Here is a 26,568-nt window from a genome sequence, read left to right as displayed (position 1 = left end):
AGGGCATGAGTCTGCTGGTGATAGACTGGTTCCCAGTCTGAATTGTGGGGGTGATTACACGAGTCTGCACACCTGATAAGGTGACATAGAGCTACGTGAACACACGGTGTACCAACATCAGTCTCCTGGCTTTGATATTGTGCTGCAGTTATGTAAGTTTTGATATTATACACTAGTTATGTAAGATGCAACCCTGGGGGAAACTGGGTGAAGGGTCATGGGACTCACTGTACTGTTTTTGAAACTTCCTATGACTATAATTATTTCAAAACCCAACAATAACATCCAGAAAAATATTCCATGTGTGGCTCACCTTATATTTGTATTGGATAGGGCCGCTTTGGACACTGAGGAGAAAAGACACTCCTGAATCCTCCTTGCCAGTAATAGACTTCCAGGATGTGAGACCTTCATGCCTTACGTCTTTATATAAGTGGGGAGGGGACAGACAGGAAATTCCCAACCAGGTTACCAAATACAGTATCATCTTCATTCCACACCCACATCAACAGCCTCCCTAAAAACTCCTTTTTCTTTGAATTACCTTTAGCCACCTGTCTTTTAAAATTGTGGAGTTTTCATTTTCCAATATTTTAAAACTGTTTGCTTTTTCTAAACCTCCTCAGCCTTTGCAGATCACATCAAGGAATAATCTTTAAAGCAGTTTTTCACTTATTCTGTTGAAGTCATGTAGAACCTCAACTTGTTTTTCTTCATTGCTTTCAGGACAGTTTTCACAGACCTGTTTTCCTGCGGGGTTCCTGCCCCGGGAAGAATTTTAAGCTGAGTTGGTCGGTCCTAGGATTAAAAGTTTGCACATCTCGTTCCCGTCTTCTCTGCTCTCCAGATCAGTGTTTGACTAATGGCATGTTGCAGCGCAGCTGAGTAGTGGTGTTCTGTAGAACCACACTGTGTGTTCATAGAAAATTTGTGCAAAACTCAACATAGTCAATGAGGTTTCTGGCTTTCTGAGCTGAGGGTAGGCTGGAGCACAGGGCCCCTGTGCCCTTGGGCACTGAGTTTGAGTGGGGGACTGGGACCTGTGTGGAGCCTCCTGCAGCCTTACTCCCAGGTGCTCATGCATAAGTGAGATTGTGGTGGAACCTGGCAGGGCACACGTGCCTGATAACAACAGAGAAGGCTCGTTCTAGACCTTTCCCCCTTTGTACTAGAAATGAATGAGTGGGGTCTCCCCAGGGAGTTGAAGCATTCTGCTAGCTTCTCCCCAGAAATGCAAGAGGAGGATAAGCTGGTTTAGCCGAACCTGGATTCTGCACACCAGCCCTATCCAGTTTCCCTTGAGCCAGTTCTGGGTTGCGCTGTGTAGTGCAGTGTGCTGGGGGATGGGGAGAAGCTTCGCACTTGTTCTGCTGCCCCAGATCAAACAATCCCCCAGCACTACCTGGCGATGGAGGGCATCCCACGAAGATCTGGACAGAAAGGGGCTTCGTTTTATTTGAGTGTTCTTGCGAGTGCCAGATAATTTCCTGAAAAACTACAGTTTCTTATCAACGTTGTTGGTTTGCAAGATTTCTTCACTAGCAGAAATCTTCACAGGTTTTATTTGAACTTTCTTTTGAATACATGTAGCTGAATCCCCTAAAACAGGCTTAGTGTCAGAGGGAAGGCAGGTGGGCCTGACACAAGCCAGCCAGGGTGTCCCTGGGGACTGAGAGCAGGTCATTATGGTGGTATGGGAAGCTTGCACTGAGCAGGTGCTCTGTAAATGTTGAAAAAGTGATATAAACATTTAAAATCACTTTTTACATGGAGCACATAAGGTTTTTCTTCCTGGTCTCCCTGGAAGAGGGAGACTTTTGAACCAGACTTTTGAACCTCCTGGCATAAATCTTAGAAATGAAGCATCTCCAGCCAACTCTTAATTATCTGGAGGTAAAGAAGTCCCCATGTGCAAAATATACCAGAGTTGAAAGGAGGGAGTGAATAGAAAGTTTAGCTTTGAGCTTTTATCTTTCATGGTTTAAAATCTAGTAGAAAAAACAGTGTGCCTGATGTATGTGGCAGTCTGATATAGCTGTTTGGTGGGAAGAGTCGGCTGTTTTTTGGAGTTTTGGAGGAGATGAGAGTAATTGAAGGAGAGCAAGGTGTCTGGGGAGGTGAGGTTGCGGCTCTGTCTTAAAAGGAGCTGGCACTGCCAGGGAGGCTGAGGGGTTGCGCATCTGCAGCAGGGGGTGTGTGGAGTGGGGCGGGGTACACTGAGAAGTGCCAGTTCTTCATCTGAGACCAGGCTTGCAGCAGGTGCAGGCAGTGAAACGTGTAAGGTGCCCAGTCGGCTGTCCTGCGGAACTGCCCTGCCTTGCCTTCTTGGCCCTGAGGCGTGTGGGAGATGGACATCAGATAATAATGCTCACACACGTGATTGCCCACAGTAAGAAGGGCCACCAAGGGAAGTCGCAGAGTGCTTTAGAAAGTGTGACTGTAATTTAGACGGGTGGGCCAGGGAAACTTTGTAAAGAAGCGATAGTTTAGCTAAGAGTGAGGAGTAAGGAGGCGTCAGCCAGAGACAGAGCTGGGAGGGCCCCTGCCCGGTGGCAGCACATGCAAAGGCCTGGGGGCAGGAAGGAGCTGCCTTCAGGAGGCTAAAGCAAGGCCCTGTGGCTGCAGGGGGGAGCAAGAGGGGGCTGCCTGGAAAGGCCGGCCCAGGTCATGTGCAGGAATTTGGGTTCTGTCCCAGGAACAGTGGGAGCCATTGAGGTTTCAGGTTGGCAGGTGTACGATCGGATTTATGTTCTAGAAGAACCACTCGGCAGTGTGGAAAATGGGTTGGCCAGCCAGGCTGGAAGAGCCATCCAGAGACCCTTGCAGGCCGGAGAAGGTGGGGTGTGACCAAGGGAACTGTTCGGATGTGGCAGAAAGGTGAGCGGTCATGGATGGTTCCAGATGCCCCTGACAGCCAGGTCCTGAGACGTGGAGGTGGAGGTGGGAGGCTTTGGCAGGGCAGCTGGGAGTGTCCGGATGTTCTTTTCTGACACGCGGATCTTTAGTTGCTTGTGGCCTTCCAAGTGAAGAGGTAGGTGGGCAGTTGAATGTATGTGTGGGACTCCAAAGGGCTCCAGCGCCTCTGCGGTGTCTAATGTGAGCCACAGAAGTGGGTGTGGCTGCTCAGGGAGAGGAGAGGAGAGGAGGGGCACCAGGAGAGCCAGGGCCAAGGTCAGGCAGTGCAGGAGGACGTGCAGTGGGAAGAGAGAGGGAGGAAGGCCGGAGAAAATGACTAGGGAAGGTGGGAGGGAGTGTCAGGAAGAGGAGACTGGTCAGCTGTCCACACAGCCAAGGGGTCACATGAGGTGGAAATGAGACATGGTTTGTACTTGGCTTGTGTCCAGGGCCAGTTTTGGGGGAAGGACCTGAAAAATGAATGGAAGATGAGAAAATGGGAAGAGTGTGTGTCAGCACCAGTTAAAAACAATTTTATTGTGGAGGATTTGAACACACAGAAAAGTAGTAGACAGGGTAGTAATGACTGACCCCAGCCAGCTACGGCCACCGTGGCTGATCCTGCCCTTCCCCTTCCCAGCCAGGTCTCCCCACTGATGTTACTTGTAAGCAAACCCTGACCATATAATTTAATTTGTAAGTATTTCAATACGTATCTCTAAAGGAAAAGGACTAAAAAATAGTCACAATACCATCAGCACACCTAAAACATTTAATACTAGTTCTTTAATATGGTGAAGTGTCCCGTCAGTGTTGACATTTCCGATTATTCAGTGAATGTCCAGACCACATCCACACGTTGCAGCTGGTTGATTTATGCTTTTGGTCTCTTTTAATCTATAGATTTACCCTCCATATCCTTTTTTAATTGACCTTTTTCTTTTGAGATAATTGTAGATTGATACGCATTTTTAAGAAGTAATAGGGAGATCCCCTGTGTCCTTATACGGTTTCTTCCACTGGTGTCTTGCGGAGCTGTAATGCAATGACACATCCAGGGTATTGATACTAACACAGTCCACATACAGAGCATTTCCATCCCTTCAAGGACCTCTCATGCTGTCTTTTTATAGCCACACACCCCTCCCCTTCTGCCCCCCCTCCTTGCCCCTGGCAACCACTAGTCTATTTTCCATTTCTATAATTTTGTCATTTCAAGAATGCCATATAAATGAAACCACACAATGTGTCACCTTTTGCAGTTGGCTTTGTCATACAGCATAATTCTCTGGAGATTCATCCAAGTAGTGTGTGTTCCAATGGTGCAGTCCTTTTTATTGCTGGTGGCACTCCATGCGTGGACAGAGCACAGTCTGCTTCACAGTTCACCCACTGAGGGACGTTTGGTTGTTTTCCAGCTTGGGCTGTTATGAATAAAGCTGCTACAAGCAGTCACGTGCATGTTTTATGTAGTGTCCTGGGATAAATGCCCAAGAGTGTAACTGCTGGGTCATAGGGTAAATGGAGGTTTAGTGTTATCAGAAACTGTCAGACTGTTCTCCATTGCCACCAGCTGTGTGAGTGAGCCCTGCCTGCGCTCTGGCCATGCTGATGGGTGTGTGATGGTTCTAATGTGCATGTGCCCGAACGCCTTCTCATGCACTTCCCTGCTGTTCATGTATGTTCTTTGGTGAAATGTCTACTCATGTCTTTTGCTATTTTCTGATTGGGTTGTTTACATTTCTTCTGCTGAGTTTTGAGAGTTCTTTATATATTCTGGATGTTAGTTCTTTGCTGGATATGTGGTCTGCAAATATTTTCTCCAAGGCTTTAGCTTGTCTTTTCATCCTTTTAGCATCTTTTGCAGAGCAAAATTTTAAAATTTTGGTGAAATCTGATTTGTTGATTTTCCTTTTATAGATTATGCTTTTGGTGATGAGTCTAAAAACTTTGGCTAGCCCTAGATCCCCAAGATTTTCTCCTATGTTTTCCTAATAAGTTTTGTTGTTTTATGTTTTAAGTCTGTGACCCGTTTCAAGTTAACTTTTTTGTAGGATGTGAGGTTGTGATTTATTTTGTTGATGGATCTGCTGTTGTCTTAGCAGCATTTGCTGGAAAGGCTGGCCTCCACTGGATCAGTGGCCTCTGTGCAGAATCAGTTGAGCGTATTTGCATAGGTCTATTTCCAGATTTTCTGTTCTGTTCCATTGATCTGTTTCCATTCTTTCACCAGTAGTGCCAAAGTCTTCATTACTGCAGCCTTATAATTAAGCTTGAAATGAGGTAGACTGATTCTCCTCACTTTGGACTTCTTTTTCAAAATTGCTTTGAACACTTGCCATCGCTGGGGCCTGCCGTGTTGTCACAGAGAACATTTGCTTGTGGCCATCCTTACTTCTATTTACCACCAAGTTGGATGCAGATGGTGTTGGTTTGAGCTTCACTGACGCTCATGACAATTGGTTTCCTGATACTGTTACTGTGGTCTTCCTGTGACTGCAGTTGTGTCTAGTTAGTTTTTGTAGTAGTTGTCATGTGAATGTCAGGGAGATGCAGGGCTACCCTCTGGTGCTCACACTGGAGCTGTCTCCACACCCCTGGGAAGGCCATGCCTCGGGCAGTGCTGAGCCCTCCCCAGACTGATTCAGCAGGTCTGGGTGGGGCCCAGTAATTTGCATTTCCGAGAAATTCCCAGGTGGTGGTGTTAGTGCTGGTTCCTGGTGCAGGGACCACATTTTGAGGCTCACTACTAGTGTGAGGTAAGTTTTCCCAGGGTTGGTGGTTAAAATGGCAGAATATCACACTTTTTGTTCTTTTTCCTCTCCTTTTCCCTAAGACAGTACTTTCTATGACCCCCTGTTCTGGGATTTCTTATGTGCCTTAGACGTCTGGAGACTGGCTTCTCTTTCTGCAAAGGAACATTTGGAGCACAAAAGGAGCTTTGAGCCGGGAGCAAAGACTTTGAAGATGCTCCTGTGGGCCTAGCCTGCTGCGCAGGGTGGCCTGCTCTCTGTTGCCGGGTTTAGGAGAGTCATTTAGAGAGGCCACATTTGGGGACCATGTATTACTAATAAACAATGTTATTCCCAGACTCACATGTTTAAATATAGTAAGAACACAGTGTAGTAAGAGGCTGGAACTTCAAGTCGCTTTCCTGCCCCCCCTCATTTTCTTCCTGTAGCCTCCTCTGAAGCCTTCCAGAAGAAGTCTGCTAAGCGCTCTCACCTTTTATGTATGCCCTAGGTTCCTCCGTGACAGGAAACTCAGCTCCCGGTATAGAGAAAAAGCAGATTATTTCTGCAAGAGCTGGGGGTGCGAGACCATGGGAGACACATATTGGAGTCCATCGTCATTCTGGGATTATATAAAAGTAACTGCTAAAATTATACCCACAAAAAGACTGTCCCTGCCTGCAAGGGATGGTGCCACCCCCTCCGAATGTCCTTCACGGATTCAGGAAAAAAAGCCATCGGATGGGAAAAGGGATTTACATGGGGCCTATGGTTTTACAAAACAGAATATGATGATGGGCTGTTGTTTACCATCAAACTCAAAATAGAAACCCAGAATACTGCCATAGGCCCAAATAAATACTTAGTTCCAGGGGTCAAACCAAAGGCTATCCCAGCACCCCCGGGTACCCAACCAGAGTCCTCAGCCCCCACTAAAAAGTCCAAGACTAGGGCACCAAAGGGAGTAACCCAGCCCCCTGAGCCTCGAGAACAACCTGGGATATTCCGCTTAATTTCTGAAACCTTCAAGGTCCTAAATAATACTAACCCCAATGCTACCTGCTCCTGCTGGCTCTGTTATAATGTTGCACCTCCATATTATGAAGGAATAGCCTTCAGAAGTAAAATTAATACTACAACTGATGTCTCCAACTGTCGTTGGCAGCAACGACAGGTCAAACTCACTCTGTCAGCTGTTGCGGGGCAAAGAACATGTGTGGGAAAAATCCCTTCCTCACACAGCCAGCTGTGCAAACAGACTCTTAACGTGACCCAGTGGTCTAGTGACACATATCTGTTGCCCCCTCCAGAGGGATGGTGGGCCTGCACTACTGGGATCACACCCTGTGTTAGCTCACAGGTTCTAAAAGAGACCCAAGATTTCTGTGTCTTGGTTCAGTTGCTGCCTTGGCTCGTTTATCATCCCTATGAAGAACTATTATCACACTGGGATGAAAATAATGGGAACTACCGAACCAAAAGGGAGCCCCTAAGCATCACACTCTCTGTTCTCTTGGGCTTAGGATTGGGAGCAGCTGGGGCAGCTACATGAGCTTCAGCTCTGGCTATTCAACACCAGAATTACCAAAGTTTACAGACAGCCTTAGATGCTGATATTAAAGAAATAGAAATAGAAAATTCAATTACTAAGTTACAAGAGTCCCTCACCTCTCTTTCTGAGGTGGTCCTACAAAATAGAAGGGGACTAGACCTCTTGTTCCTTCAGCAGGGGGGCTCTGTGCTGCACTAAAAGAAGAATGTTGTTTTTACATTGATCACTCAGGTGTAATTAAAAACTCCATGGCCAAAATTCGGGAAGGCCTGGCCAAAAGAATAAAGGAAAGGAAACAAAATCAGGGATGGTTTGAGTCATGGTTCAACTCCTCCCCATGGCTCATGACCCTCGTGTCTACCCTGCTAGGACCATTAGTTATTTTAGTATTGCTTCTAACCTTTGGTCCCTGCATTTTAAATCGCTTAGTAGCTTTTATTAGAGAATGTGTTAGTACTGTCCAAATTATGATGTTAAGACAACAATATCAGGAATTAAATCAACAAGAGACAAGTATTTCATGATTGAAATATGCACAAGAAAAAGGGGGGAATTGTAGAGTAAAATATAACTTTAACATGCACAATTTGTTTCTCTACTAATGCCATTTCAAGTAAGGCAGCTTCGAAGGGGCCAAGCAGGAGGGCCCAGGCACACTAAATTCCAGGAAGAAAGGAACCACCCACCGGTTCCAGGGACCAGCTCCTTATCTAGAGGCCGCCTGGCCTGACCACAAGAAAGATAAACGATTGAGAAATATACTGTTCCTTATTGGTATGCCAGCCCGCTAAAGACCACCCATAAATCTAAAGGTCATCTCAGATAACCCTAAGCAGTATACAACTCATCCTGTTGCAAAAGTCTGTCTGCCTAAAAAAAAAAAAAAAAAAAAAAACTGTATAAAAAGTGCTTATGTTAAGAGCTCGGGGTTGCTTTTGTCTTGAATGCTGAGTGACCCCAGCATGCTGGAATAAACTCCTCTTGCTTGATTGCATCAGTCTCTGTCTCATGGTCTTTGTGAGGTGAGCCATCCCGACGTGTGGGGTTTGTGCACGGTGCACAGATCTTACAGTCGCTTTCCTGCCCTCCCTCATTTTCTTCCTGTAGCCTCCTCTGAAGCCGTCCCATCTGGGTTTCCTCTCCCAGCAGCTATGCTTGGAGGGGACGCTTCTTGGGGCACTGTAGGACTGGGCTGCCTGAGAGAGGCTCAGGCCACAGGCTGGCGCTGTGTTGGGAGAGGCGGCCACACTGGGCCTAGGTGGGTTTATCCAGGCTTCCACAACAAGCAGGACCAGAGTGAATTCCCTTCGTCCTCCTGCTCTGATCCTGACAGGCTTTGTCAGGACTCTATTCTGTGGTGATCTGACTGCAGTTTGGGGTTGCCTCTTTAGACCTGCTGTTCCCAGCGCATAACTGCCAGCAGGTTGCATGAGTTCCCACGAGGTGTTCCCAGAGCAGAGCCAGCAGGTTGCATGGGTTCCCACGAGGTGTTCCTGGGTTCTCAGACTCCAGTGGCACATCAGCAGCTCATTAGAACACCCCCCTCCCACTGTTTATTCCTCTTGGGGACCAGCTGCTGTCCCCATCCCTGACCGGGCCCTACCCAGGCCACCCATCATCCGGGAGTCTGGCAAGCCTAGGCAGAACGTGGCATGAAAGTAAGTTAAACTTGTCAGGGCTGCATGAGCCATCTTCCAACTTAAATGGGTGTTCCCAGGAAAAGAAAATATTGTGTATGTGTTTTTTGGGGGAAAATGTCCTGGTTATTTCTGGCATTTTAAGGGCAAATTGGAAATCTGTCTCTCCTCTGCCTTGTAGCTAATTTACTCTCCCGTTGTGAAGTTTTCAACTCTCTTCTCTTCTCCGCTCTCAAAAATTTATGTTCAGCAAATCCAAATTTTCATCTGGGCTTTGCATTTTCTCTTTTCATTCTTCACTCTTCAGCTGAGGGTACAGGATGGGATGGAGGACGTGTGGAGTTAGCATTTAAGAGGTGTCGGCATGTGTGCTGTCCTGCGGAGATTCCCAGCTGTGGGCATCAGAAGTGGGACATGGGAGGATGTGGCATTGGGGGGCTGGGGCTGCAGCAGGGTGGTATCTGGTAGCACGCAGTACTGTGAGTAACTCACTGTGTGCAGCTTACCGTATGCTCCTCCCACACTGCCCGAGGTGGGCATTTTTCTTTCAATTTTATAACTCAGGAATCGGAGGCCCCAAAATGAACAACATCCAGATGAGCCCTTGAGTGTGAGTGTGCGCGTGTGTGTGTGCGCGTGTGTGTGCGCGTGCACGCGCGGGGGTTGGCTGCCTTATGTGGAGGTGGTTCCTGAGATAACCCTCAAGGGGCAGATGGGAGATAGAAGCAATCAAACCCACCCTGTTGGGCCAGGAGAGGCCTCCTTCATGTAATGCATGGCTCCGGTCTCCAGAGAAGATGCTGTGGATGGGGTGTCAGGCACAGGTGAGAGGCTGAAGAAAGAGAGGCTGAGTTAGACACAGCTGCCCTCGAGGCATTCATGGCCCAGTGAGGGGGAAAAGGAAGGGCCAACATGAAAACTGGCTTTTTAAAATGGTGATCCATTTATTTCACAAGTGCAGCATGATGGCTGATATGAAAATATGGGAGCCTGAGTTCATGAAGACATCCCAGTCATGAGGCTGTTCAAACCCATTGCTTTCATTAAGAAACACCATAATTTTAGGTGAGGAAACATCTCCAGGCCCCCAGCCCTGCCCCATCCTAGGAGGAGACCCACTGCACGTTCTCTCTAAGCACAACGTCGCATCTCTGCAAAGGCTGTAGGAGGCCTTCAGTAGAAGTCGTCTTTAACAACTGCTTTGGTAAAAGCTCGTCATTAATGAAGCTCTCTCATGTCCTGACAGGTGTCAGCGATGGCTGAAGATGGGAGTGAAGAGATTATGTTCATCTGTAAGTGACCCATGGACCTGTCTGGGACTGGCTCGCTGTCACAGATGCAGATGGGCATGGTGCCTCTGTCTCCTGATGTCATTTTTACATTCAGAAAAGCTGTTTGTTTTAAAGTTGAAATCATTGTGCCTGCTTTAAGACACATGACTTACTGCATGAGCCGTGTGCTGCAGGGCGTGGTCTTTCTCACTTGGCGGAGGGCACGTGCAGGGGTGGCACTTGATTCAGAAAGTGCTGTGGGTACTCACAAGAAGAGATAGCGTGGCGGGGCCTGCTGCTGGGGCGTGTGCTGTTTTTGCCCTCTTCGTGTTTGGGGGAGCAGAATGGGGGCCCTCTTGAGGCAGGCCTTGCTGCACCTGATGTGCCCCGCTTGCTTATCTCCTGGTGTCAGTGTGCGTGTGTCTCACAACTGTGGGTCACCCCCACTGGGCAGGGGTCCCTGTTTCCCAGATTTGTGTCCTTGGGTGTCTCCCTCCTGGGACACCGTCCCCTGTGATGCTCTGATGCTCAGGTGTCTGCTTGCAGGGTGTGAAGACTGCAGCCAGTACCACGACTCCGAATGTCCTGAGCTGGGCCCCGTGGTCATGGTCAAGGACTCCTTTGTGTTGAGCAGGGCAAGGTGAGTGGCCGCCTTAGCTGCTTTCACAGCCCTATCTGTCAAATGGGGCTGTCTGAATGTCACCTGCGGCAAGAGCATAGCAACCTCTATGTCTGCAGACAGGGAAAAAGGAGTGAAAGGGTGAGGATGGAGACTTTGAAAAAGTGTCGATGACTCCGTCCAACTGTGAGCTGAGTGGCCTTCCTGCTGGGATGAGCCTCCAAGCGTTCAAAACTTCAGAGTAAATTTCTTTGATCTAGGTCAGGGTTCTTAGGTGCCACACTGTCTCCAGCACAGCATAGCAGCCACGGAAGAGCTGACTGGCCACGGTGGTGGGTGCGCTGAGCAGCACCCATGCTGTAGGTCTGTGCGTTAGGTTTTCTCTGCATTCTGAATCTGGGCTGCCAGTTCACAGATGCACTCCAGGGGCAAGGCGGGCTGTGGGGGTGGGGACACTGACTCGTGAATACAGGTAACAAGGCCCAGCCATTGCAGCTTCTGGAAAACATACCTGCAAATCTAGTGAGCAAGCTCAGTGGCTGCCTTCACCTTCACCTGTTGAAGGCTGTATTAGTTAGGGTTCTCTAGAGAGACAGAATCAATAGGATATGTTATAATTATATGAGAGGGATTTATTAGGGAAATTAGCTCACGTGACTATGAAGAAAATCCCACGATAGGCCGTCTATAAACTGGATGCCGGTAGTCTGGCTCAGTCCAAATCCAAAGGCCTTAAAACCAGGGAAGCTGATGGTGTCGTTGGTGTAAGTCCTGGAACCCAAAAGCTGAAGAGTCTCAAGCTCTGATGTCCATAGACAGGAGAGAAGAGTGTATCCCAGCTACAGCAGATCGAGAGAGAGCTTCACCTCTTTCCTCTGTCCTTTGTTCTCTCAGGACCACCAGTGGATTGGATGGTTCCCACCCACATTGATGGTGGGTCTTTCCCACCCAATCCAGTCAGACTCTCATACTAATCTCTGCTGGAAACACCCTCACAGACACACCTAAAAAGATAGCTTTACCAGGTTTCTCAGCGTTCCTTCATCTAACCAAGTTGACACCTTGAATTAACCTTCACAGAGGCTGTGGTACCTGCTAGTCTAGAGCAAGGGCTCCAAGTTCACAGGCCTGCCATGTGGTTGCTGTTTGAACTTGGACAAGGCATTCTCCTCTTTGAATCTCAGTTACCTCTATAAAGTGGGGAAAATGACAGTCACCCCCATGGGGTTGTTATGAGGTTGTGTGTGATCCTGCCTGGCATATGGAGATGCTAAGAAGATTGTTGCGATTTGATCAGTACTATTTCCAGAAGCCTCCCGACTGGTTCCGCCACCCCATTTATTTATTTTTTCTCATTATGACTTACTCTACTCAAAGAGATTAATGTTTGCATAAAGTGAAGAGCTCCTCAATTCTCCTGTTCCCCAAAACCTTCAGGAGTTGCCTGTTGCCCATGAAACTTCAGTTGAAACTATTGGTCCTACAGTCGAGCCCTCTGTGATGGGTTCCTGTGTCTTAGCCCAGCCTCCTTCCACCCCACCAGGCATCTGTGCTACAGGTGAGGGGTCTGTGCTGCAGGCGCAGAGTCTGTGCTGCAGGTGCGGGATCTGCCTCTGTTCCTGGACATGTCCCAGGCTCACCCATGCCTCGCCCCATGCTGAGGTGCCTGGCTCACCTCTAGTTTACTTAAAAAGGCCACATCCTCATTGAAACTGTCCCAGTTCATCCTAGCTGGGAGCCTTTTTCCAAACTTTGGAATGCCTGTGGCACTTCTGTGCCTTTCTCATGGTACTCGCCATGTGGCACCTCAGTATCAAGTTCTCCGTGGTCCTGCCTTGCTAGACTGTGCTCCTCTGAGGGCAAGAACCAAGGCTGATGTAGCTATGTTGCTCCCGAGCATCCCGCACCAGGGACGTGTGTGCCAGCACTTTCCTGCACACGGGGCTCTCGGTGCATCTTGCAGTACACGGCCCCTCCCCGTGGGCTCCAGGTGAATCTTGCCAGGGCTTCGTGGTGGGTCTTTTGCGGCCAAGGCCATTAGAGTAAGACCTCAACCTCCGCACTTACGAGGAAGCTCCTATTTTGTTGCCCTTGAGAACCAGACTTCAGGAGACTCAGGTGGTCAGTGAGAGCACGCTTGCCGTGGTCTGAGCTGGTCTGTCCCCTGGTGTGGTGGCGGCCTCAGCCGTGCGGGTGGGGCCTCTCGTGAGTCTCCTATTTTGTTCCATTTCCAGGTCGTCCCTTCCTCCCAACTTGGAGATCAGACGACTGGAAGATGGGGCTGAAGGAGTATTTGCTGTGACCCAGCTCGTCAAGCGAACGCAGTTTGGTCCATTTGAATCTAGGAGGGTCGCCAAGTGGGAGAAGGAGTCTGTGTTTCCCCTGAAGGTACAGGCTGTTGCCACCAGGAGCTTGGGGACCTGTGTGTTTTCAGGACCTTCCCCTGTGGGAATGGGAAGCGATCACTACTGAGTTTGATCATTTATAAATGCCTTGGAAACATCTGTAAATACAAGTGTGGTAGTTCTGCTTCGTTTCCAAGAAAACATTTTTCTTTTTAGTTTGTTTTTGTATAACAAAAGCATCAAAGTTAAGTTAGTATTTTATAATTTCCAATTTTGCAAAACATTAAAGAGAGTGTGTTTAAAACGTATGCAAGAGTAAACCCAAAATGCTGACTTTAGTTCTCTAACAGCCTCTGTCAATACTGCAGGTTTAAGAGGTAGTGGTTTCTGTAGTTCTTTGCAGGGGTGCATCACTGCATGTACAGTTATATCCTCACCTGTGCAGAGCATACGGTACTTTACAAAACTCTTTCAAAAGAAAGGTGTTTGGTTTAGGCAGCATTGAGACACTGGGGGATAGTACAGTTTGGCAGCTCTAAACAGCACATCAGAGTGAGAAAACACAGTTGTTTTCCATTTTTAGGTGAAACAGAGAAATGAAATTCATGTAAATTTCAAGGTAGGCTTAGAGTACTTAAGATGAGACCTCTGGGGTTCTCAAGGCTGGCCAGGTGGTGGAGTTCACTGTAACTTCCCTGCCCTCAGCATGGCACCGGCACAGAGCAGACCTTCAGAGTCCTTGTGAAATAGGCAGACGGGGAGCCGGAGGCTGGGCAGCGCAGCATTCACATATAGAGGCAGGCTTTTCTTAGAGACCCTTAAAAGGAATCCACTGGTTTCAAGACAGGCAGATGAAATAAAGGACCTCAGGTTTTTGGCAATCTTTTGAAAAATTGAGCTTAGAATGCAGATTTCAGCAGCAAGTGGAAAAAGGAGAGACCCTTGATTTGTTTACAAAGAAAAGGAATAAAAGAAAGTTAGGAAAGAGAGAAAGGCTGTTTTATGGTAAAGAATGATGTAAAACTGTCTGAAAGTGAGCCTGAGAAAGGCAGCTGGCTGCGCCAGACCCAGCACATGGTTGCTCCTTTTCCAAACGAGCTGAGGCCCCTTCGGAAAAGTCCTCGGTGCTCATTTTGACTCGCTTCTGAAAGTCCTGGTCTGGTATTGGGTTGTTGTCTGTGCACTCCCCAGCATCGAGCACCTATGTACCCAGGGGCAGCTTCATGCCGCCAGAGGGAGGGTGGCGCCCACTGCGAGCATGCCCTCCACCATCCAACTGTGGTCATTAGGCACCTGGTGGCCCCTCTGCCCCCGTCTCGCTTCTGTCCCAAGAGGGTCCTCTTCAGGAAAAGCTTAGGAGAGGAGACAGATCTCCTCCTGCGGTGAGGAAGCAGCAATTACACTGGAAAATAGGGGACAAATCCCCATGCTGTGTGGTTAATTTAAATTCAAAATATTTGTTTCTCTCCCCACTCCCTGCCTGCATTTAATCCATAAAGCAATAGTGCTGTTTTGCAGAGGAGGGAGCAGCTTCTGCAGACTCAGGAGCTTGCTCATACCACCCAGTGTGCTTGTCACAGAGCTGTGAATAGTACTCACTCAGGAGCTGTCCTGAACCAGGTGTAGAGCTCAAGTGTCCCAATGACACTTGGATCAGGTGTAGAACTCAGGGGTCCCAATGCCCACCAGGGTTATGAGTAGAACTCAGGTGTCCTAATGACACCTGGACTACCTGTAGAGCTTAGGGGTCCCGATGCCCACCTATGTTATAGGTAGAACTCAGGTGTCCTGATGATAACTGGACCTTTTGCTGTGTCCACTGCTTCTTTTTGCCTGTGACCAACCAGACCTGTCTAAGCCCCATGTGATCTGTCTGTGACCCTCCTAACCACTGAAAACACCTAAACAGGTCCTGGACAGGGGCTGATGTGGCCTCTGACGTGGTGTCATCTGGATGGGCTCCTCAGCACAACCTCCCCTGTCCCCTGTCCCCTCCCCCCCACTCACACTGACATGAAGACTGGTGGATAAACAGCCCCCTCCCTGGCCCTGTGTGGGCTGGGCTCTCCCTGCAGGTGTTCCAGAAGGATGGGAACCCCGTCTGCTTCGACACCTCCAACGAGGACGACTGCAACTGGATGATGCTGGTGCGGCCGGCAGCGGTGCCCGAGCACCAGAACCTGACGGCCTACCAGCATGGCAGTGACGTGTACTTCACCACCTCACGCGACATACCCCCTGGCACTGAGCTGCGCGTGTGGTATGCAGCCTTTTATGCCAAGAAGATGGACAAGCCCATGCTGAAGCAGTCCTGCTCTGGTGTCCACGGTACGTGGCACTGGGACCCCCCGGTCTTGAAGCCCCCCTTGCCTTGGGACTCAAGGAGGGGTCGACAGCCTGTTAGCCACATGTGCCAACCCAACACTGATGAGATGGATGGTGCGGGACCAGCTGGCAGGGACAGTGTGGGCCTGGCACACCTGGGTTGACAGTGAGAGGAGCTCCCACAAGCTGACCCCTTGCTGCCAGCATGTCCCACCCCTCAGCAACACTGTGGTGAACCTGAGCACTTGGATGTGACATACACTTAGCTCTGTCTTAGGGCTTTCCATCCAGTGACTCGTCCTCCCAGTCCTGTGAGGTCAGAGCATTATCCCTGTTTTTGGACAGAGGAAAGGGAACATGGGTCAGGTAAGGAACTCGCCCACGGTCACAGTGTGGTAGGTGAAAGGTCAGGATTTTATCCTGGAATCTTGCTCCTCTGTTGGCACTATTCACCTTGCAGCAGCCCTTCCTGGATTTGGGGTGTATGTGCATGTATGGGTGTGTGTGTGTGCATGTGTGCGTGCATGCATGCATGTGTGTGTGTGTGTGTATTAGAGAAAGACTTAGCAAAAGTCACGTGAGTGAGTCACCCAAGTACCGTGTTCCTCTTGGAAAAGTGAATCACAAGCTTATCCCCCTAAGCCAGGGTCCTGGGCACTGCCTTGTCCATGAAGGGGACCTGTTGAGTTTTAAATCTTTCTTACCCGTGGGTAGGTCTTTTTCGCATAGATCCTCTTCATATAACCTGAAGAAACCATATGAAATTGCTGTTACTTGACGTTTTTTGGCCTGGAAAAGCAGCAATTTCATAAGGCTCAACCTAACACTGTGCTGGGAGCAGACGTTGTGTGTTGTTGCCATGGTGATTATTTGCTCAAGGGGGTGAAATAGAGGTTAACTCTCCCTTTGACTCCCCCCCCCCGCCAGGAATGACATGATTCTCCCTTGGAAATGGTTCCCTTTTTATTATAAATACAATGTGATTTTAAATGACTCTACAGAGTTGGATTCTTAACATATTTGTGTGGTTCTGGTCTGTCCTGTTCATTTTAACTGAGGTTTTTAAAGTGCTCCTGGTTATCCCTAATCCCAGGTGGGCTGACAGCAGAGTGTGGGTGAAGGACCTTGACAGGCTGTGCATGTGTCCTGGGGCTGCTCTAGCAGAGCACCACAGCCCAGGCCGCCTGACCACAGAAGTGCTTTCTCTCACAGTTCTAGAGGCCTGAAGTCCATGAGCACAGAGTTGGCAGGGCTGGTACCTTCTGGGAGCTTTGAGGGAGACTGTCCCAGGCCCTTCCCCAGCTCCTGGAGGCTGCTGGCATCTCCAGCATTCCTTGGCTTGTAGCAGCATCACTCCCATCTCTGCCTCTGTCTTCTCCCCAGGGTCTTTGTCTCCTCTCGTTTTAAGGACACCAGTCATTGGATTTACACCCCTCCCCCCATCTAGTATGACCTCATCCTAACTCAATTAGCTCTGCAAAGACTCTATCCCTTAGGTCCTGAGTGGACATGGATTTAGAGGCCACTACTGAACGCAGTACAGGCTGGGTCGTGGGGAGTGTCAGTGAGGAGCCAGATTAGGGGCTCCCTCCAGGGTCTGGGTGGTGGCAGCTCCCTGTTTCTGCCAGGATGGTAAAGGGAGCTTGAGCATCAGGAGGGTTTGCACCCTTCACAGACGTATTTGCAGAGAGAGGCTGCAAGCCTTAGGGGGAATTCTTATGTTGATAGTGGCGGGGGCAGAAAAAACTGCTTTCTGCTACCGACTGCTTTTCACCAGCTTCTCCTAGCCCCACTCTCTTGGCTTTGCTAAAACCACGCATGGGCCTGACCCCCCAAGGGAGCCCCCACCCCCACCCCCACTGGACCAGGTACCACTTCTGAGCAGGACAAGGCTGGCTAACCCAATCATGTGCAGTGATCTGTGGGCCTGGCTTTCTCATATCTGGGATTTCCTAAGGCCTGGGCAATGGACACTGTGTGTGGCTACAGCCAGCCCAGACTGCCCGTCACAGGATTTGGGTTATTAGACACTGACCTTGGGGACTTACCCCCTTGTCAGCCTGTGTCCTGGATGATGTCACACGTCCCACGCTCTCAAAGTCAAAGTCAAAGTGAAGGTCGCTGCCCCTTATCTGAGTTATAGTTGTTCTGTTTGCTTTTTACCTGCTGGAGACCTCTTTAATCTGGATCTGCGTTTAAAATGATAGATTTAAATGAAATTAGCCTGGGACCGTGTCATCCTATAGGGTTGCCTCCTAATCCAGGTGTACGTTGGGCACCTGTGTGATTCCTCCTCTAAAACCTCTGAGAATAAAAGGACTCTTTTGATAGTTACACCAGAACAATTGGCATAAGTGGGAATGCATGTCTCCCTGTGCATTGTCTAAACCTAAGTAAGTTTTTTAATTGGGAAAATGAATATGCACCTAGGTAATTTAAGATTTTAGAGCCAATTTCTGGTTTTTACTTTCTGTTTTGGGACACATAGCAAGTATTTCTTAGAAAAGCAGTGAATGTCATTGGCTCCTGTGCACTGGTGAGTTGGTTGGATTCCTTCCTTCTTTTCTTCCTGAGAGAGCTACCTGTTGACCACCTGCTTGGCCTTCCCGGTGTGGCTGCTCTGGCAGACTCTTTCCTGGGGTCCGTGTGCTGGTTGTTAAAATATCTGCTACCTCAGGCCCCTGCACCACCTCCCACCTCCTGGCCACCCTCCCAGCCCCTTCCCTGGAGCTCTCCTCCCCAAGTCCCCAGGGGTCCCCCTCAGGCATAAGGGAACGTCTAGAACCCTGCCCACCCTGAGAACCCCGGGCTGCTGGAGTCTAGGGGGCCTGTGTTGAGCACCTCACAAGCTGCAGCTGAGTGTTGGGAGCCCATTGCTGCCTGCTTCTTAGAAACGAGAGTCTCTATAGATAGCAAGACCTGTGGAGAGAGACTAGAAACATCCAGAAAGCTGATTGCCTGCATGATCCTAATGATCCAGTTCAGTCATGTGGAGGGATGGCTTCCCGCTCCTGCTCAGCAGCGAGGCTTCTGGTCTGCACAGGCCTCATGACACTGCTGCTGAGGGTGGCAGGGAGTGGCCTTCATAGCTCGCCATGGAGTGGGCAGAGCACTGATGGGACCTCTGCAGAATTATACTGGTGGCTGATGGATTCAAGAACAGTCTTCCCATAAATTATTCAGTGCTGTGCGGAATCTTTCTTGGTGAGTGTCACAGTTCCTAAGACTCAGTGGTGTATTTCTGTCTCTTTTCTGTATTTGCTTCAAACATGCATTTTTGTTATAGAAATCAGTCTGTGTTGCAGATTGGTGGAAGAGGCTTCTAAGTACAGAGAAAAGTGGGGTTCTGTCCTGATGGAGCAGTGACTCGCCTTTTAAAAATTAATTTTAATTTTTTGGTAGTGGATTTAATTTTCTAATTATATTTTTTCTTCAGCTCATCTTAAAATTGATTTTCTTTCTTTACATGAATCCGGACCTGCTGGTAGGTGAAGGAGGGTCCCAAGAAACCTCATGGGTCATCATGGGAGGGAGTGTGGGGTAAGAGTGGGCTGTTGCCACCAGATTTTCAAAAATCACTTTTCTAATGAAAAAGATAAAATATGGCCACATTCTGTACCACTGGGGAAACTATTTAAAATCACATACAGCATCGCCATTACAACCTGATTGCTGTTGGTGTTTTTGACTGGCATTTTCTAGTGCTTTTTAACAACCAGCACTGATGACGTAGCGTGTATTTACATACAGTGAAAGTCACCCAGGTTAAGTGCACAGTTGAGAGACGTTGAAAGTGCACACTGTCGAGGAGGCTGCGCCACTGTCAGGTGCAGAGCATTCCTGTGACCCCGTTAGCTGTCCCACACTGCCCGCAGCCAGCCCGGCGGATGCAGAGCTGCCCTCTGCTCTGTCATTTTGCTGTTTTCAGAGTCTGTAGTTTTACACATTGTGTCCTGCTGCACCTGCCATCCTATCCTTACTTCATTCACATGTGCTCTTCCAAGTCACTGTCCTTGCCCCCATGCCCTGGGGTGTCATTTAGGACTGTGCAGTGTATCATTTTGCTGAGGTGCTTCTCTTTCATTGGATAGTTATGTGATTGGCAATCAAGAGTTGCCTTCTGAATGTTTGCTAATTTTTTTCTTAGAAATTCTTTTTTTTTCTTTTAATTAATAATTGGAAAATTCTGCATACTTCTCTTGATGAGAGGTCAGTTATCATGACTAGCTGGTTCTTCTAGTTAGTCCTCTTTACCTAGCATCAGAGCACCAGGTTGAAGAGAACGATTTCTCGTTTCAGGTTAACTTGAATTCACATTCATGGGTGGGTGGGGGACCCTGTTGCTGTAGATAGTGGCCCAGTCGCATTAGAACAAATTCCCTTTATTCACTAGGGCCCCGACTTCTCAGCCTCCTTTTCTGAAGCTCTCATATGTTTCTCCCTTTTTGGAACCCGAGTATATTTGCGATGTGAGTGAGAAGTGGGAATTTGGCTCAGATTTTCATTGATGATTTCCATTTGTGTGCAATCTTGATCCAGGTTTCTTAGCCAGTGGATCCTCAGAGAGTGAGCAAAGAGTGGAAGCTGGTGCCGACGCGATGTCCTGTACCAGCCTTGCCTGCCTGGGGCCCCCACTATATTCTCTCTCTGCTCTTTCTTTGTTTTAGCATGACAGCAAATTCCACGTTGCTTTCCCACTCTTCCCGCTTATCATCTCATGAAGACTGAGAAGAGTGCACGCAGTTGTAGCGACGACTACATCTTTTTCTTCCATTCTTTGCATTCTTGGCACTAGTTTTGGATGCAGAAGGAGTCTGCTTTCCCTGGTGCTTGGTGCCTTTGTGGTCTCAGGTCTGCGTGATTTTTTAGAAGATCCAGAAGTTTCCCTTTGTTAAGGCCCCTGTCAAAACAAGCCGTAAGTGACAGGAGTGGATGTTTCGGTCAGGGGTCACCTTTTCTCCTCTCTTGTCTTTTGAAGCTGCAGGCACCCCAGAAAATAGCATCCCGGTGGAATCGGAGCCTAGCCAGTGGGTGTGTAAAGTGTGTTCTGCCACCTTCCTCGAGCTGCACCTCCTGAACGGTAAGGGGGTGGCGTGGTTCGGGTGGGTGAGTTAGATTTTAAAAGCTCTTGTGTCACACTTCCTCTGATTTATGCTGTCATTTCCCTGTGGCTGTCAGATGTCCCCAGCCGTGTCCTGTCTGTCTGCTCATTCCTCCCCCGAGTCTAGTCACCAGAGCCAAAGCCTTCTTAGAGTTTCCGGGCCACCTCCCTTGGGTGGCAGCAGGCCTTACTCATCCCCACTGTTGTGACTGTGTCCAGCCACCTGCTGCAAGAAGCCAACCTGCTGGCCGGGTTCTGGTGTGGGACAGCTCCGGCAGCTGCCAGAGCCGGCCACAGTGACCTACTGTATGGTTCTGCCCTCATGCCCTGCTTGACTATCCCTCCCTCCATTTCTCATTTGCAGGACATTTTTATCTGCTCAGGTTGATGTACCAATTTAAGGTGCTTAGGAAAGAATTGAATATATTCTCAATTTATGCACTGCCCTGGGACTTTCTATTTATTTCTGTTAAGGAGTTGATTTTTCTACATACCTCTTATGAGGCTCATTTGTAGTAAAGAAAGACTTCAGTCAAATAAGCCATGGGAGAAATTGTGTGTAAATACAGTTTGTGACCTTTTATCACATGTAGAACATGCTCAGAGGGCCCCGAATCCTCAACAGCATTTCAGGTGGTGTAATTTCAAGGATGTCACCAAGGTGGCCGGTAGGCTGGTGCCACACGCCCGACTCTGGCTCCCATCACCAGGTCAGTCATCAGAATGTTCTAGAACCTGTGAGAAGGCTCCTCTCAGGCAAGTTTCAGTAACAGGAAGGCTGACATGAACATGCTACAGAGAAGTCTTGGTTGCTCACCAGAGATTGCTCATCTGCTTTGGGACAGGCACCATCTGACGTGAGCTATCTGGTCATATGTTCCTGGGACATCCTACTATCCTTGGCTTTAACGTATTTACTAATGTGTCATTTTGTCCTGCTTGGCAAGATGCTTTGTGTTTGTAACCAGGACATAAATAGCAAAGTGGCTGCTGGGTTTTCTAGGAGTGCCAAGTTTGTGGAGAACACATGCAACCCTGGACATAGATAGGGTCCAGATGCTGGGTCTTCACAGACCCTGCTGCAGGTGCTTGCATAGGAAGGAACATCTAGAAGGCACTAAATAGCTCACAGAATTTCCAGAAAGGGACAAAGAGTCAAGTAAGGAGAGCCCTGCAGTGACACAGCAGGGCTGTCCCAGCCAGACCACTTGGCTAGACCCTGCCACCCACACTGGTGTGGGGCTGCACAGTCCAAACTTGGGCAGCCTCTGAAAGCCATACACCTCCACTGACTTGCCTGAAATGTGTTCCCAGGCCTCTGCTTCCCCACACTGCCTGCAGGGTGGGGCGCCCACCTGCACTCAGGGCAGGAGAGTCTGAGAAAGTTTTCTAGGGAAGGTGGGGCTCAGGTGGTGAGGAGTTGGCACACCACCAGAAGGATCTTTTACAGTGCTGGACAGCCAGGAGGCATGACAAATGTCCACTGCAGTAGGATACAGGAAAGAGAGGATCCTTTGCAGGGAAAGGGCAAAAGGAAAGCCCAGGTTGCTGGTGAAGGAGATTGCGGGACAATAGCTGTCCCCTAGTTCTAAAGGATAACTGGTCCAGATAGGAGTAGGACCAAGGGTTCCAGGAAAAATGGCTGAAAAAGAAAGAAATGAACTGATGTGTCTGACTGTGGAATAGAGTTGTACTCTGGCAAAGAGTTTAGGTATCAACCAGTGACATACACAGAAAAATATAAGCCAATAATAAAAGGTAAGGCAATAATTAATGCCAAGCAGAACAAAAAGCTAATCATAACACAGCTGTGAATATATTTTACAGTCATAATCTTATAAACACTGATTATTGATTTGCCCCCAAATTGTGATATGAACATATCAGTGGGATTGAAGAGAAGTGTGAATATTTGGGATGGAGAGTACAGTGTATAAGAAAGCTAAGTCCTTGTCTTCCATATTAAATAATTAGTAGATGACATCTAATACTGAGAAATGGAAAGAGAGTAATAGGTGGGAAGAGACGGGGGTAGGGGATTACTGTTTTCTAGTAGGAGCATAATACTGGTTATTTGTGCCTTCTCTATTTTTTCTTGCCGCTTTTACTAATAATTATTGTAAACTAACATAAACTAATATAACTAATATAAAACTAATAACTAGTATAAAAGACTATTTCAAAACACCAATTTTTGGCTTTGGTGACCTTTCTATTATATTTTCATTTTTTATTTTATTAATTTCTGCTCTCGTTATTTCCTTTTTGTACTTTTTGTTTATTCTTTTCTAAGTTTTAAGTTGAATACTTAGCTCATTGATTTTCAGCTAATTTATTTTCTAATATAAATATTTAAAAATGAATTTTTTTCTAAGAATCATGTTATCTATATTCCACATTTTGATTATGCAATGTGTCTAAATTTATATGCACCTAATAACATAGTCTAAAAATATATAAAGCAAAACCTGGTAGATCTACAAGGAGAAATAGAAAAATCCACTCTCACAGTGGGAGATTTTAATATATTCTTTAACAATTTATGAATCAACAAGACAAAAAGATTACAAGGATACAGAAGATTTGAAGAACACAGATAACATATTTGATTTAATGGGTCTATATAACATGCTGCATCCAATAAGTAGAGTGTATATACTTCTCTTTGATATGTGATCTCAGCTCCTCCCCAATATTTCAGTTATAAATATTTTGTAATTTGCCTTATTTTTTCTGTTTGCATTTACAGTTATTTTGATATATCCTTCAAAGGTTTTTAGTTTTTACTATCTTCATGGTGAACCTACCCTGCTTTCATCACCTAATTTACTCTTTAAAATAGTAGTTGTGTTTGGTGCAATGGAGATGTTTCTGTTTTCAAAAACAGTAAAGTTCATTTACCTATACAAAGTGCACATTATTAGCGAGCAAAATTAAGGGGGGTAGAGGGTGGAGGCAGGGCATGGGTGCGTGACAGGTTGGTCTCTTCTTGCAGAGCATCTCCTGGGTCACTTGGAACAAGCCAAAAGCCTTCCTCCTGGTGGCCAGAATGAGGTGGCTCCTGAGAAGGAATCAGATGCCCCCCGGGGGGAACCCCCTGCAATGCCCGAGAGTGACTGTGTCAGGGCTGCCAAAGAACAGAAGAAGAAGCCTCGAAGGGGAAGGAAACCCAAAGCATCAAAAACCGAGCAACCTCTGGTCATCGTGGAAGACAAGGAGCCGGCAGGTGTGAGCTGGTCCCGGGGTGAGCGCCTGGAGGGGTACATGGGGAGAAGGGCCTGAGACCATGTCACCTGCACACCAGCTGGGAAAACAACACAGAGAGGTCCCGTGGAAGGTGGATTCTCAGCCTTCTTTTTTTCTCTCCATAAGCTCTATTGAGGTACAACTTACATGTAGTATAGTTGACACTAAGAAGTGCATGGGTAGTGAATTTTACAGAAGAGATACACCTGTGCACCCAGCACCCCAATCAGGGTAAAGAACATTCCCATCCCTGCAGCAGCTTCCTGATTGTCCTCGCATGCGTCAGTGTCGCCCATCCTATACTCTCATGTGGGGAGCTCTCTGTGCCAGCTCCTCCCTGCAGCATGAAGGCTGAGACTCCTCATGGACTGCGAGCACCGCTCGGTCTGCTGTGGGGATGCCCGGGGCTTGCTCACCATTACCTGTGGTGGGCACTGGTGTTCTGGGCCCCAGCCAGAATTCATTCTCTGATTGCACACCATCCCCAGTTGAGTTTGAAGGGAGGTATGACCCACTTCCCAGGGTGTGCAGTCCCTGAAAGGCTCTCGTCGCTGCAGTCTTCATGCCACCCCGTCAGAGCCGCCTGGCACACAGCAGTGCCTGGCCCGTCTCCCACGTGAGGAGAGAAGTGACATTCAGACGCTGACCCCTTCCTCTGTCATTACTGACACTGGGCAGTTTTCCTTTTCACTCTCTGGGGTGTGCTAAGGTTTCTCTATGAGGGTGAGAATTACCCTTGTTCTCTCTGTACTGAAAGAGTGCTAGCAGCGTGGCACTGACCCCACTGCCCCGCGGGCCTCTGGAATCGGGAAGTCAGCGGTGGTTGCGGCCGCCTGGGGCAGGGGCCGTGCCTCTCCGTAGACTGGCAGAGAGGATGAAAGCGGAAGGGGGCCTGTGGATAATTTCACCCATTGTTACTCGTGTTCACAAGATATTTTGTAGGTGGAGCAGCTAAGTTTTCCTAAGTTTCTGGCCTGGGTCTCTGTTGTTGGGATTATTTGATATTTGACTCATACAAAATAGTATCTGCTTTTTGAACATATTCAAGATGTTCTAATTATAAAAACTAATATTCCTAAATCTCTATCAGAACTAATTTATTAAGTTATAAGATCCCCTATAAATTAAATGGTTTTGTTTGGTATGAAGAGGAATTGAAGCAACATTATAATGCTGTGGTTTTAAAAAGAATCACAAATTATTACTTTAGTTTGGGTTAAGAAAAATATTTTGCTTTTGTGTATAAATGTGTGGATCCCAAAATATTGCCAGTATTTTTTTCCCCTGTGTAAACCTTAATGATCATGTCTACCACTTTGGCCTGGCTGCGGTCCCTGTGGGCGGCATCTCTCCCTCATGTGGCTGTGTCCATCCCCTGGCCTGGTGACGACTTACCTTGTCTTGTCCCCTTACACAGAGCAAGTGGCGGAGATCATCACTGAGGTCCCACCGGACGAGCCTGTGAGCACATCGCCAGACGAACGGATAATGGAGCTGGTCTTGGGGAAGCTGGCCACAGCAAATGAAGTCAGCTCAGTGCCAAAGTGAGTCCTGCTTGGTGCTAGGGGCCATCCTGAGGACAGGGAGAACCGTGGGTTGCACATACATTCTGGAGGGAAGGTGCCTCCCCATGGGGAAGCCTAAGGAGAGGCCACAGGCTTTATGTCTTGTGGCTGGAAACAAGCGTGCTTGGGAAACAGCAGGCACATTCAGGAGCCAGGAATTTATAGTGTGTTCTCAGTGAAGTTGGTTAATTAAAAATTTTTTTATTGTGAAATATGTGTAACACAGACTTTACTATCTTAACCATTTTCAAGTGCATAGTTCAGGGTCGTCATGTATAGTTGCACTTTGCACAACCATCACCATCCATCTCCAGAACTTTCTCATCTTCCCAAACTGAAGCTCTGTCCCATAAACACTTAACTCCCCAGTCCCCTCTACAGCCCCTGGCAGCCACGATTCTGCTGTCTGTCTCTATGCCTGGATGAGTCTAGGGGTCCCTGTAAGTGGTAGCAGACTGTATTTGTCCTTTTGTGACTGGCTTGTTTCACTCAGCATGATGTCCCCAAGGTTCATCCCTGTAGGAGCATGTGTCAGGATTTCCTTGCTTTTTGAGGCTGAATAATATTCCACTGTATGGATGTACACATTTTGTCTATTGATTCATTCCATATTTGCTTGGCTACTGTGAATAATGCCAGTATGGTAAAAGTTTCGTATTTGAATTTCAGTAAATTTAACACCTTGCTCTGTTTCTCTTTTCCTTTTCTTATTGTGAACAGGGAAGGTATTTGTGTTTTATTTACTATTATTGGGCAAGTTTTTGCCCTGAAGTGGGATAAGCTGGTGGTAATTTTTTTTTTTTTTTTTTTTGGCCTTTTTGGAATGCCTCTTACAGTTGTCAAAATGTGCCCAATGAACCTGTGGAAATACTGAAAACTGAGACCAAAGTAATGTCAGAAATTATGTTGCCTGTTTATTTATTTATACTCCTTATTGCCCAGAGGATTTCAAGTGGATCACCATCACTAATATATTTTACAGAGAGAAGAAATTTTAAAATCAGGTTCAGATAAAATATAAAATGGTAGAATCAAGACCAAGTGAGAAAAACGAACACAACTGGCTATTCCAGTGGAGGCACAAACGGAGCCCCAGGGTTTCTGGTGGCCTGCGGTACACAGTAAGTTGTGTGGCCGCTACAGGAAAGCCTACCTGATGCTGTTGTGCACCCAAGGTGTCTCTCCCTTCTGGAAGCCTGGAGGCTGGTGGGTGACACCTCCTTTCTCACATAGGGGCCCGGGTTTAGCCAGGAAGTTTTGGAAGGAGACTGTTTCCCAGG

At 47.8% G+C, this 26,568-nt stretch overlaps 1 protein-coding gene across 3 annotated transcripts in view; it reads left to right on the top strand.

Annotated features, from left to right (window-relative positions):
- Positions 1 to 26,568, top strand: part of PRDM15 (PR/SET domain 15) — a 64,536-nt gene that overhangs the window by 4,393 nt on the left and 33,575 nt on the right. For 2 of the 3 annotated variants that reach the window (XM_063103454.1, XM_063103457.1), the window contains exons 2-8: positions 10,063 to 10,108; positions 10,634 to 10,727; positions 12,941 to 13,094; positions 15,127 to 15,379; positions 20,355 to 20,456; positions 23,473 to 23,721; positions 25,141 to 25,267. In XM_063103454.1, coding sequence (XP_062959524.1) covers positions 10,072 to 10,108; positions 10,634 to 10,727; positions 12,941 to 13,094; positions 15,127 to 15,379; positions 20,355 to 20,456; positions 23,473 to 23,721; positions 25,141 to 25,267 — 1,016 coding nt within the window. In that variant the 5' untranslated portion in view covers positions 10,063 to 10,071. The remainder of the gene's footprint in view (positions 1 to 10,062; positions 10,109 to 10,633; positions 10,728 to 12,940; positions 13,095 to 15,126; positions 15,380 to 20,354; positions 20,457 to 23,472; positions 23,722 to 25,140; positions 25,268 to 26,568) is intronic. The other variant, XM_063103465.1, reaches the window with a different exon arrangement.

The sequence above is a fragment of the Cynocephalus volans genome, chromosome 1 (genome assembly GCF_027409185.1).
Source record: "Cynocephalus volans isolate mCynVol1 chromosome 1, mCynVol1.pri, whole genome shotgun sequence".
NCBI lineage: Eukaryota > Metazoa > Chordata > Mammalia > Dermoptera > Cynocephalidae > Cynocephalus > Cynocephalus volans.
Note: the sequence above shows the minus strand (reverse complement) of the source record. Positions and strands in the feature narration are given on the sequence as shown.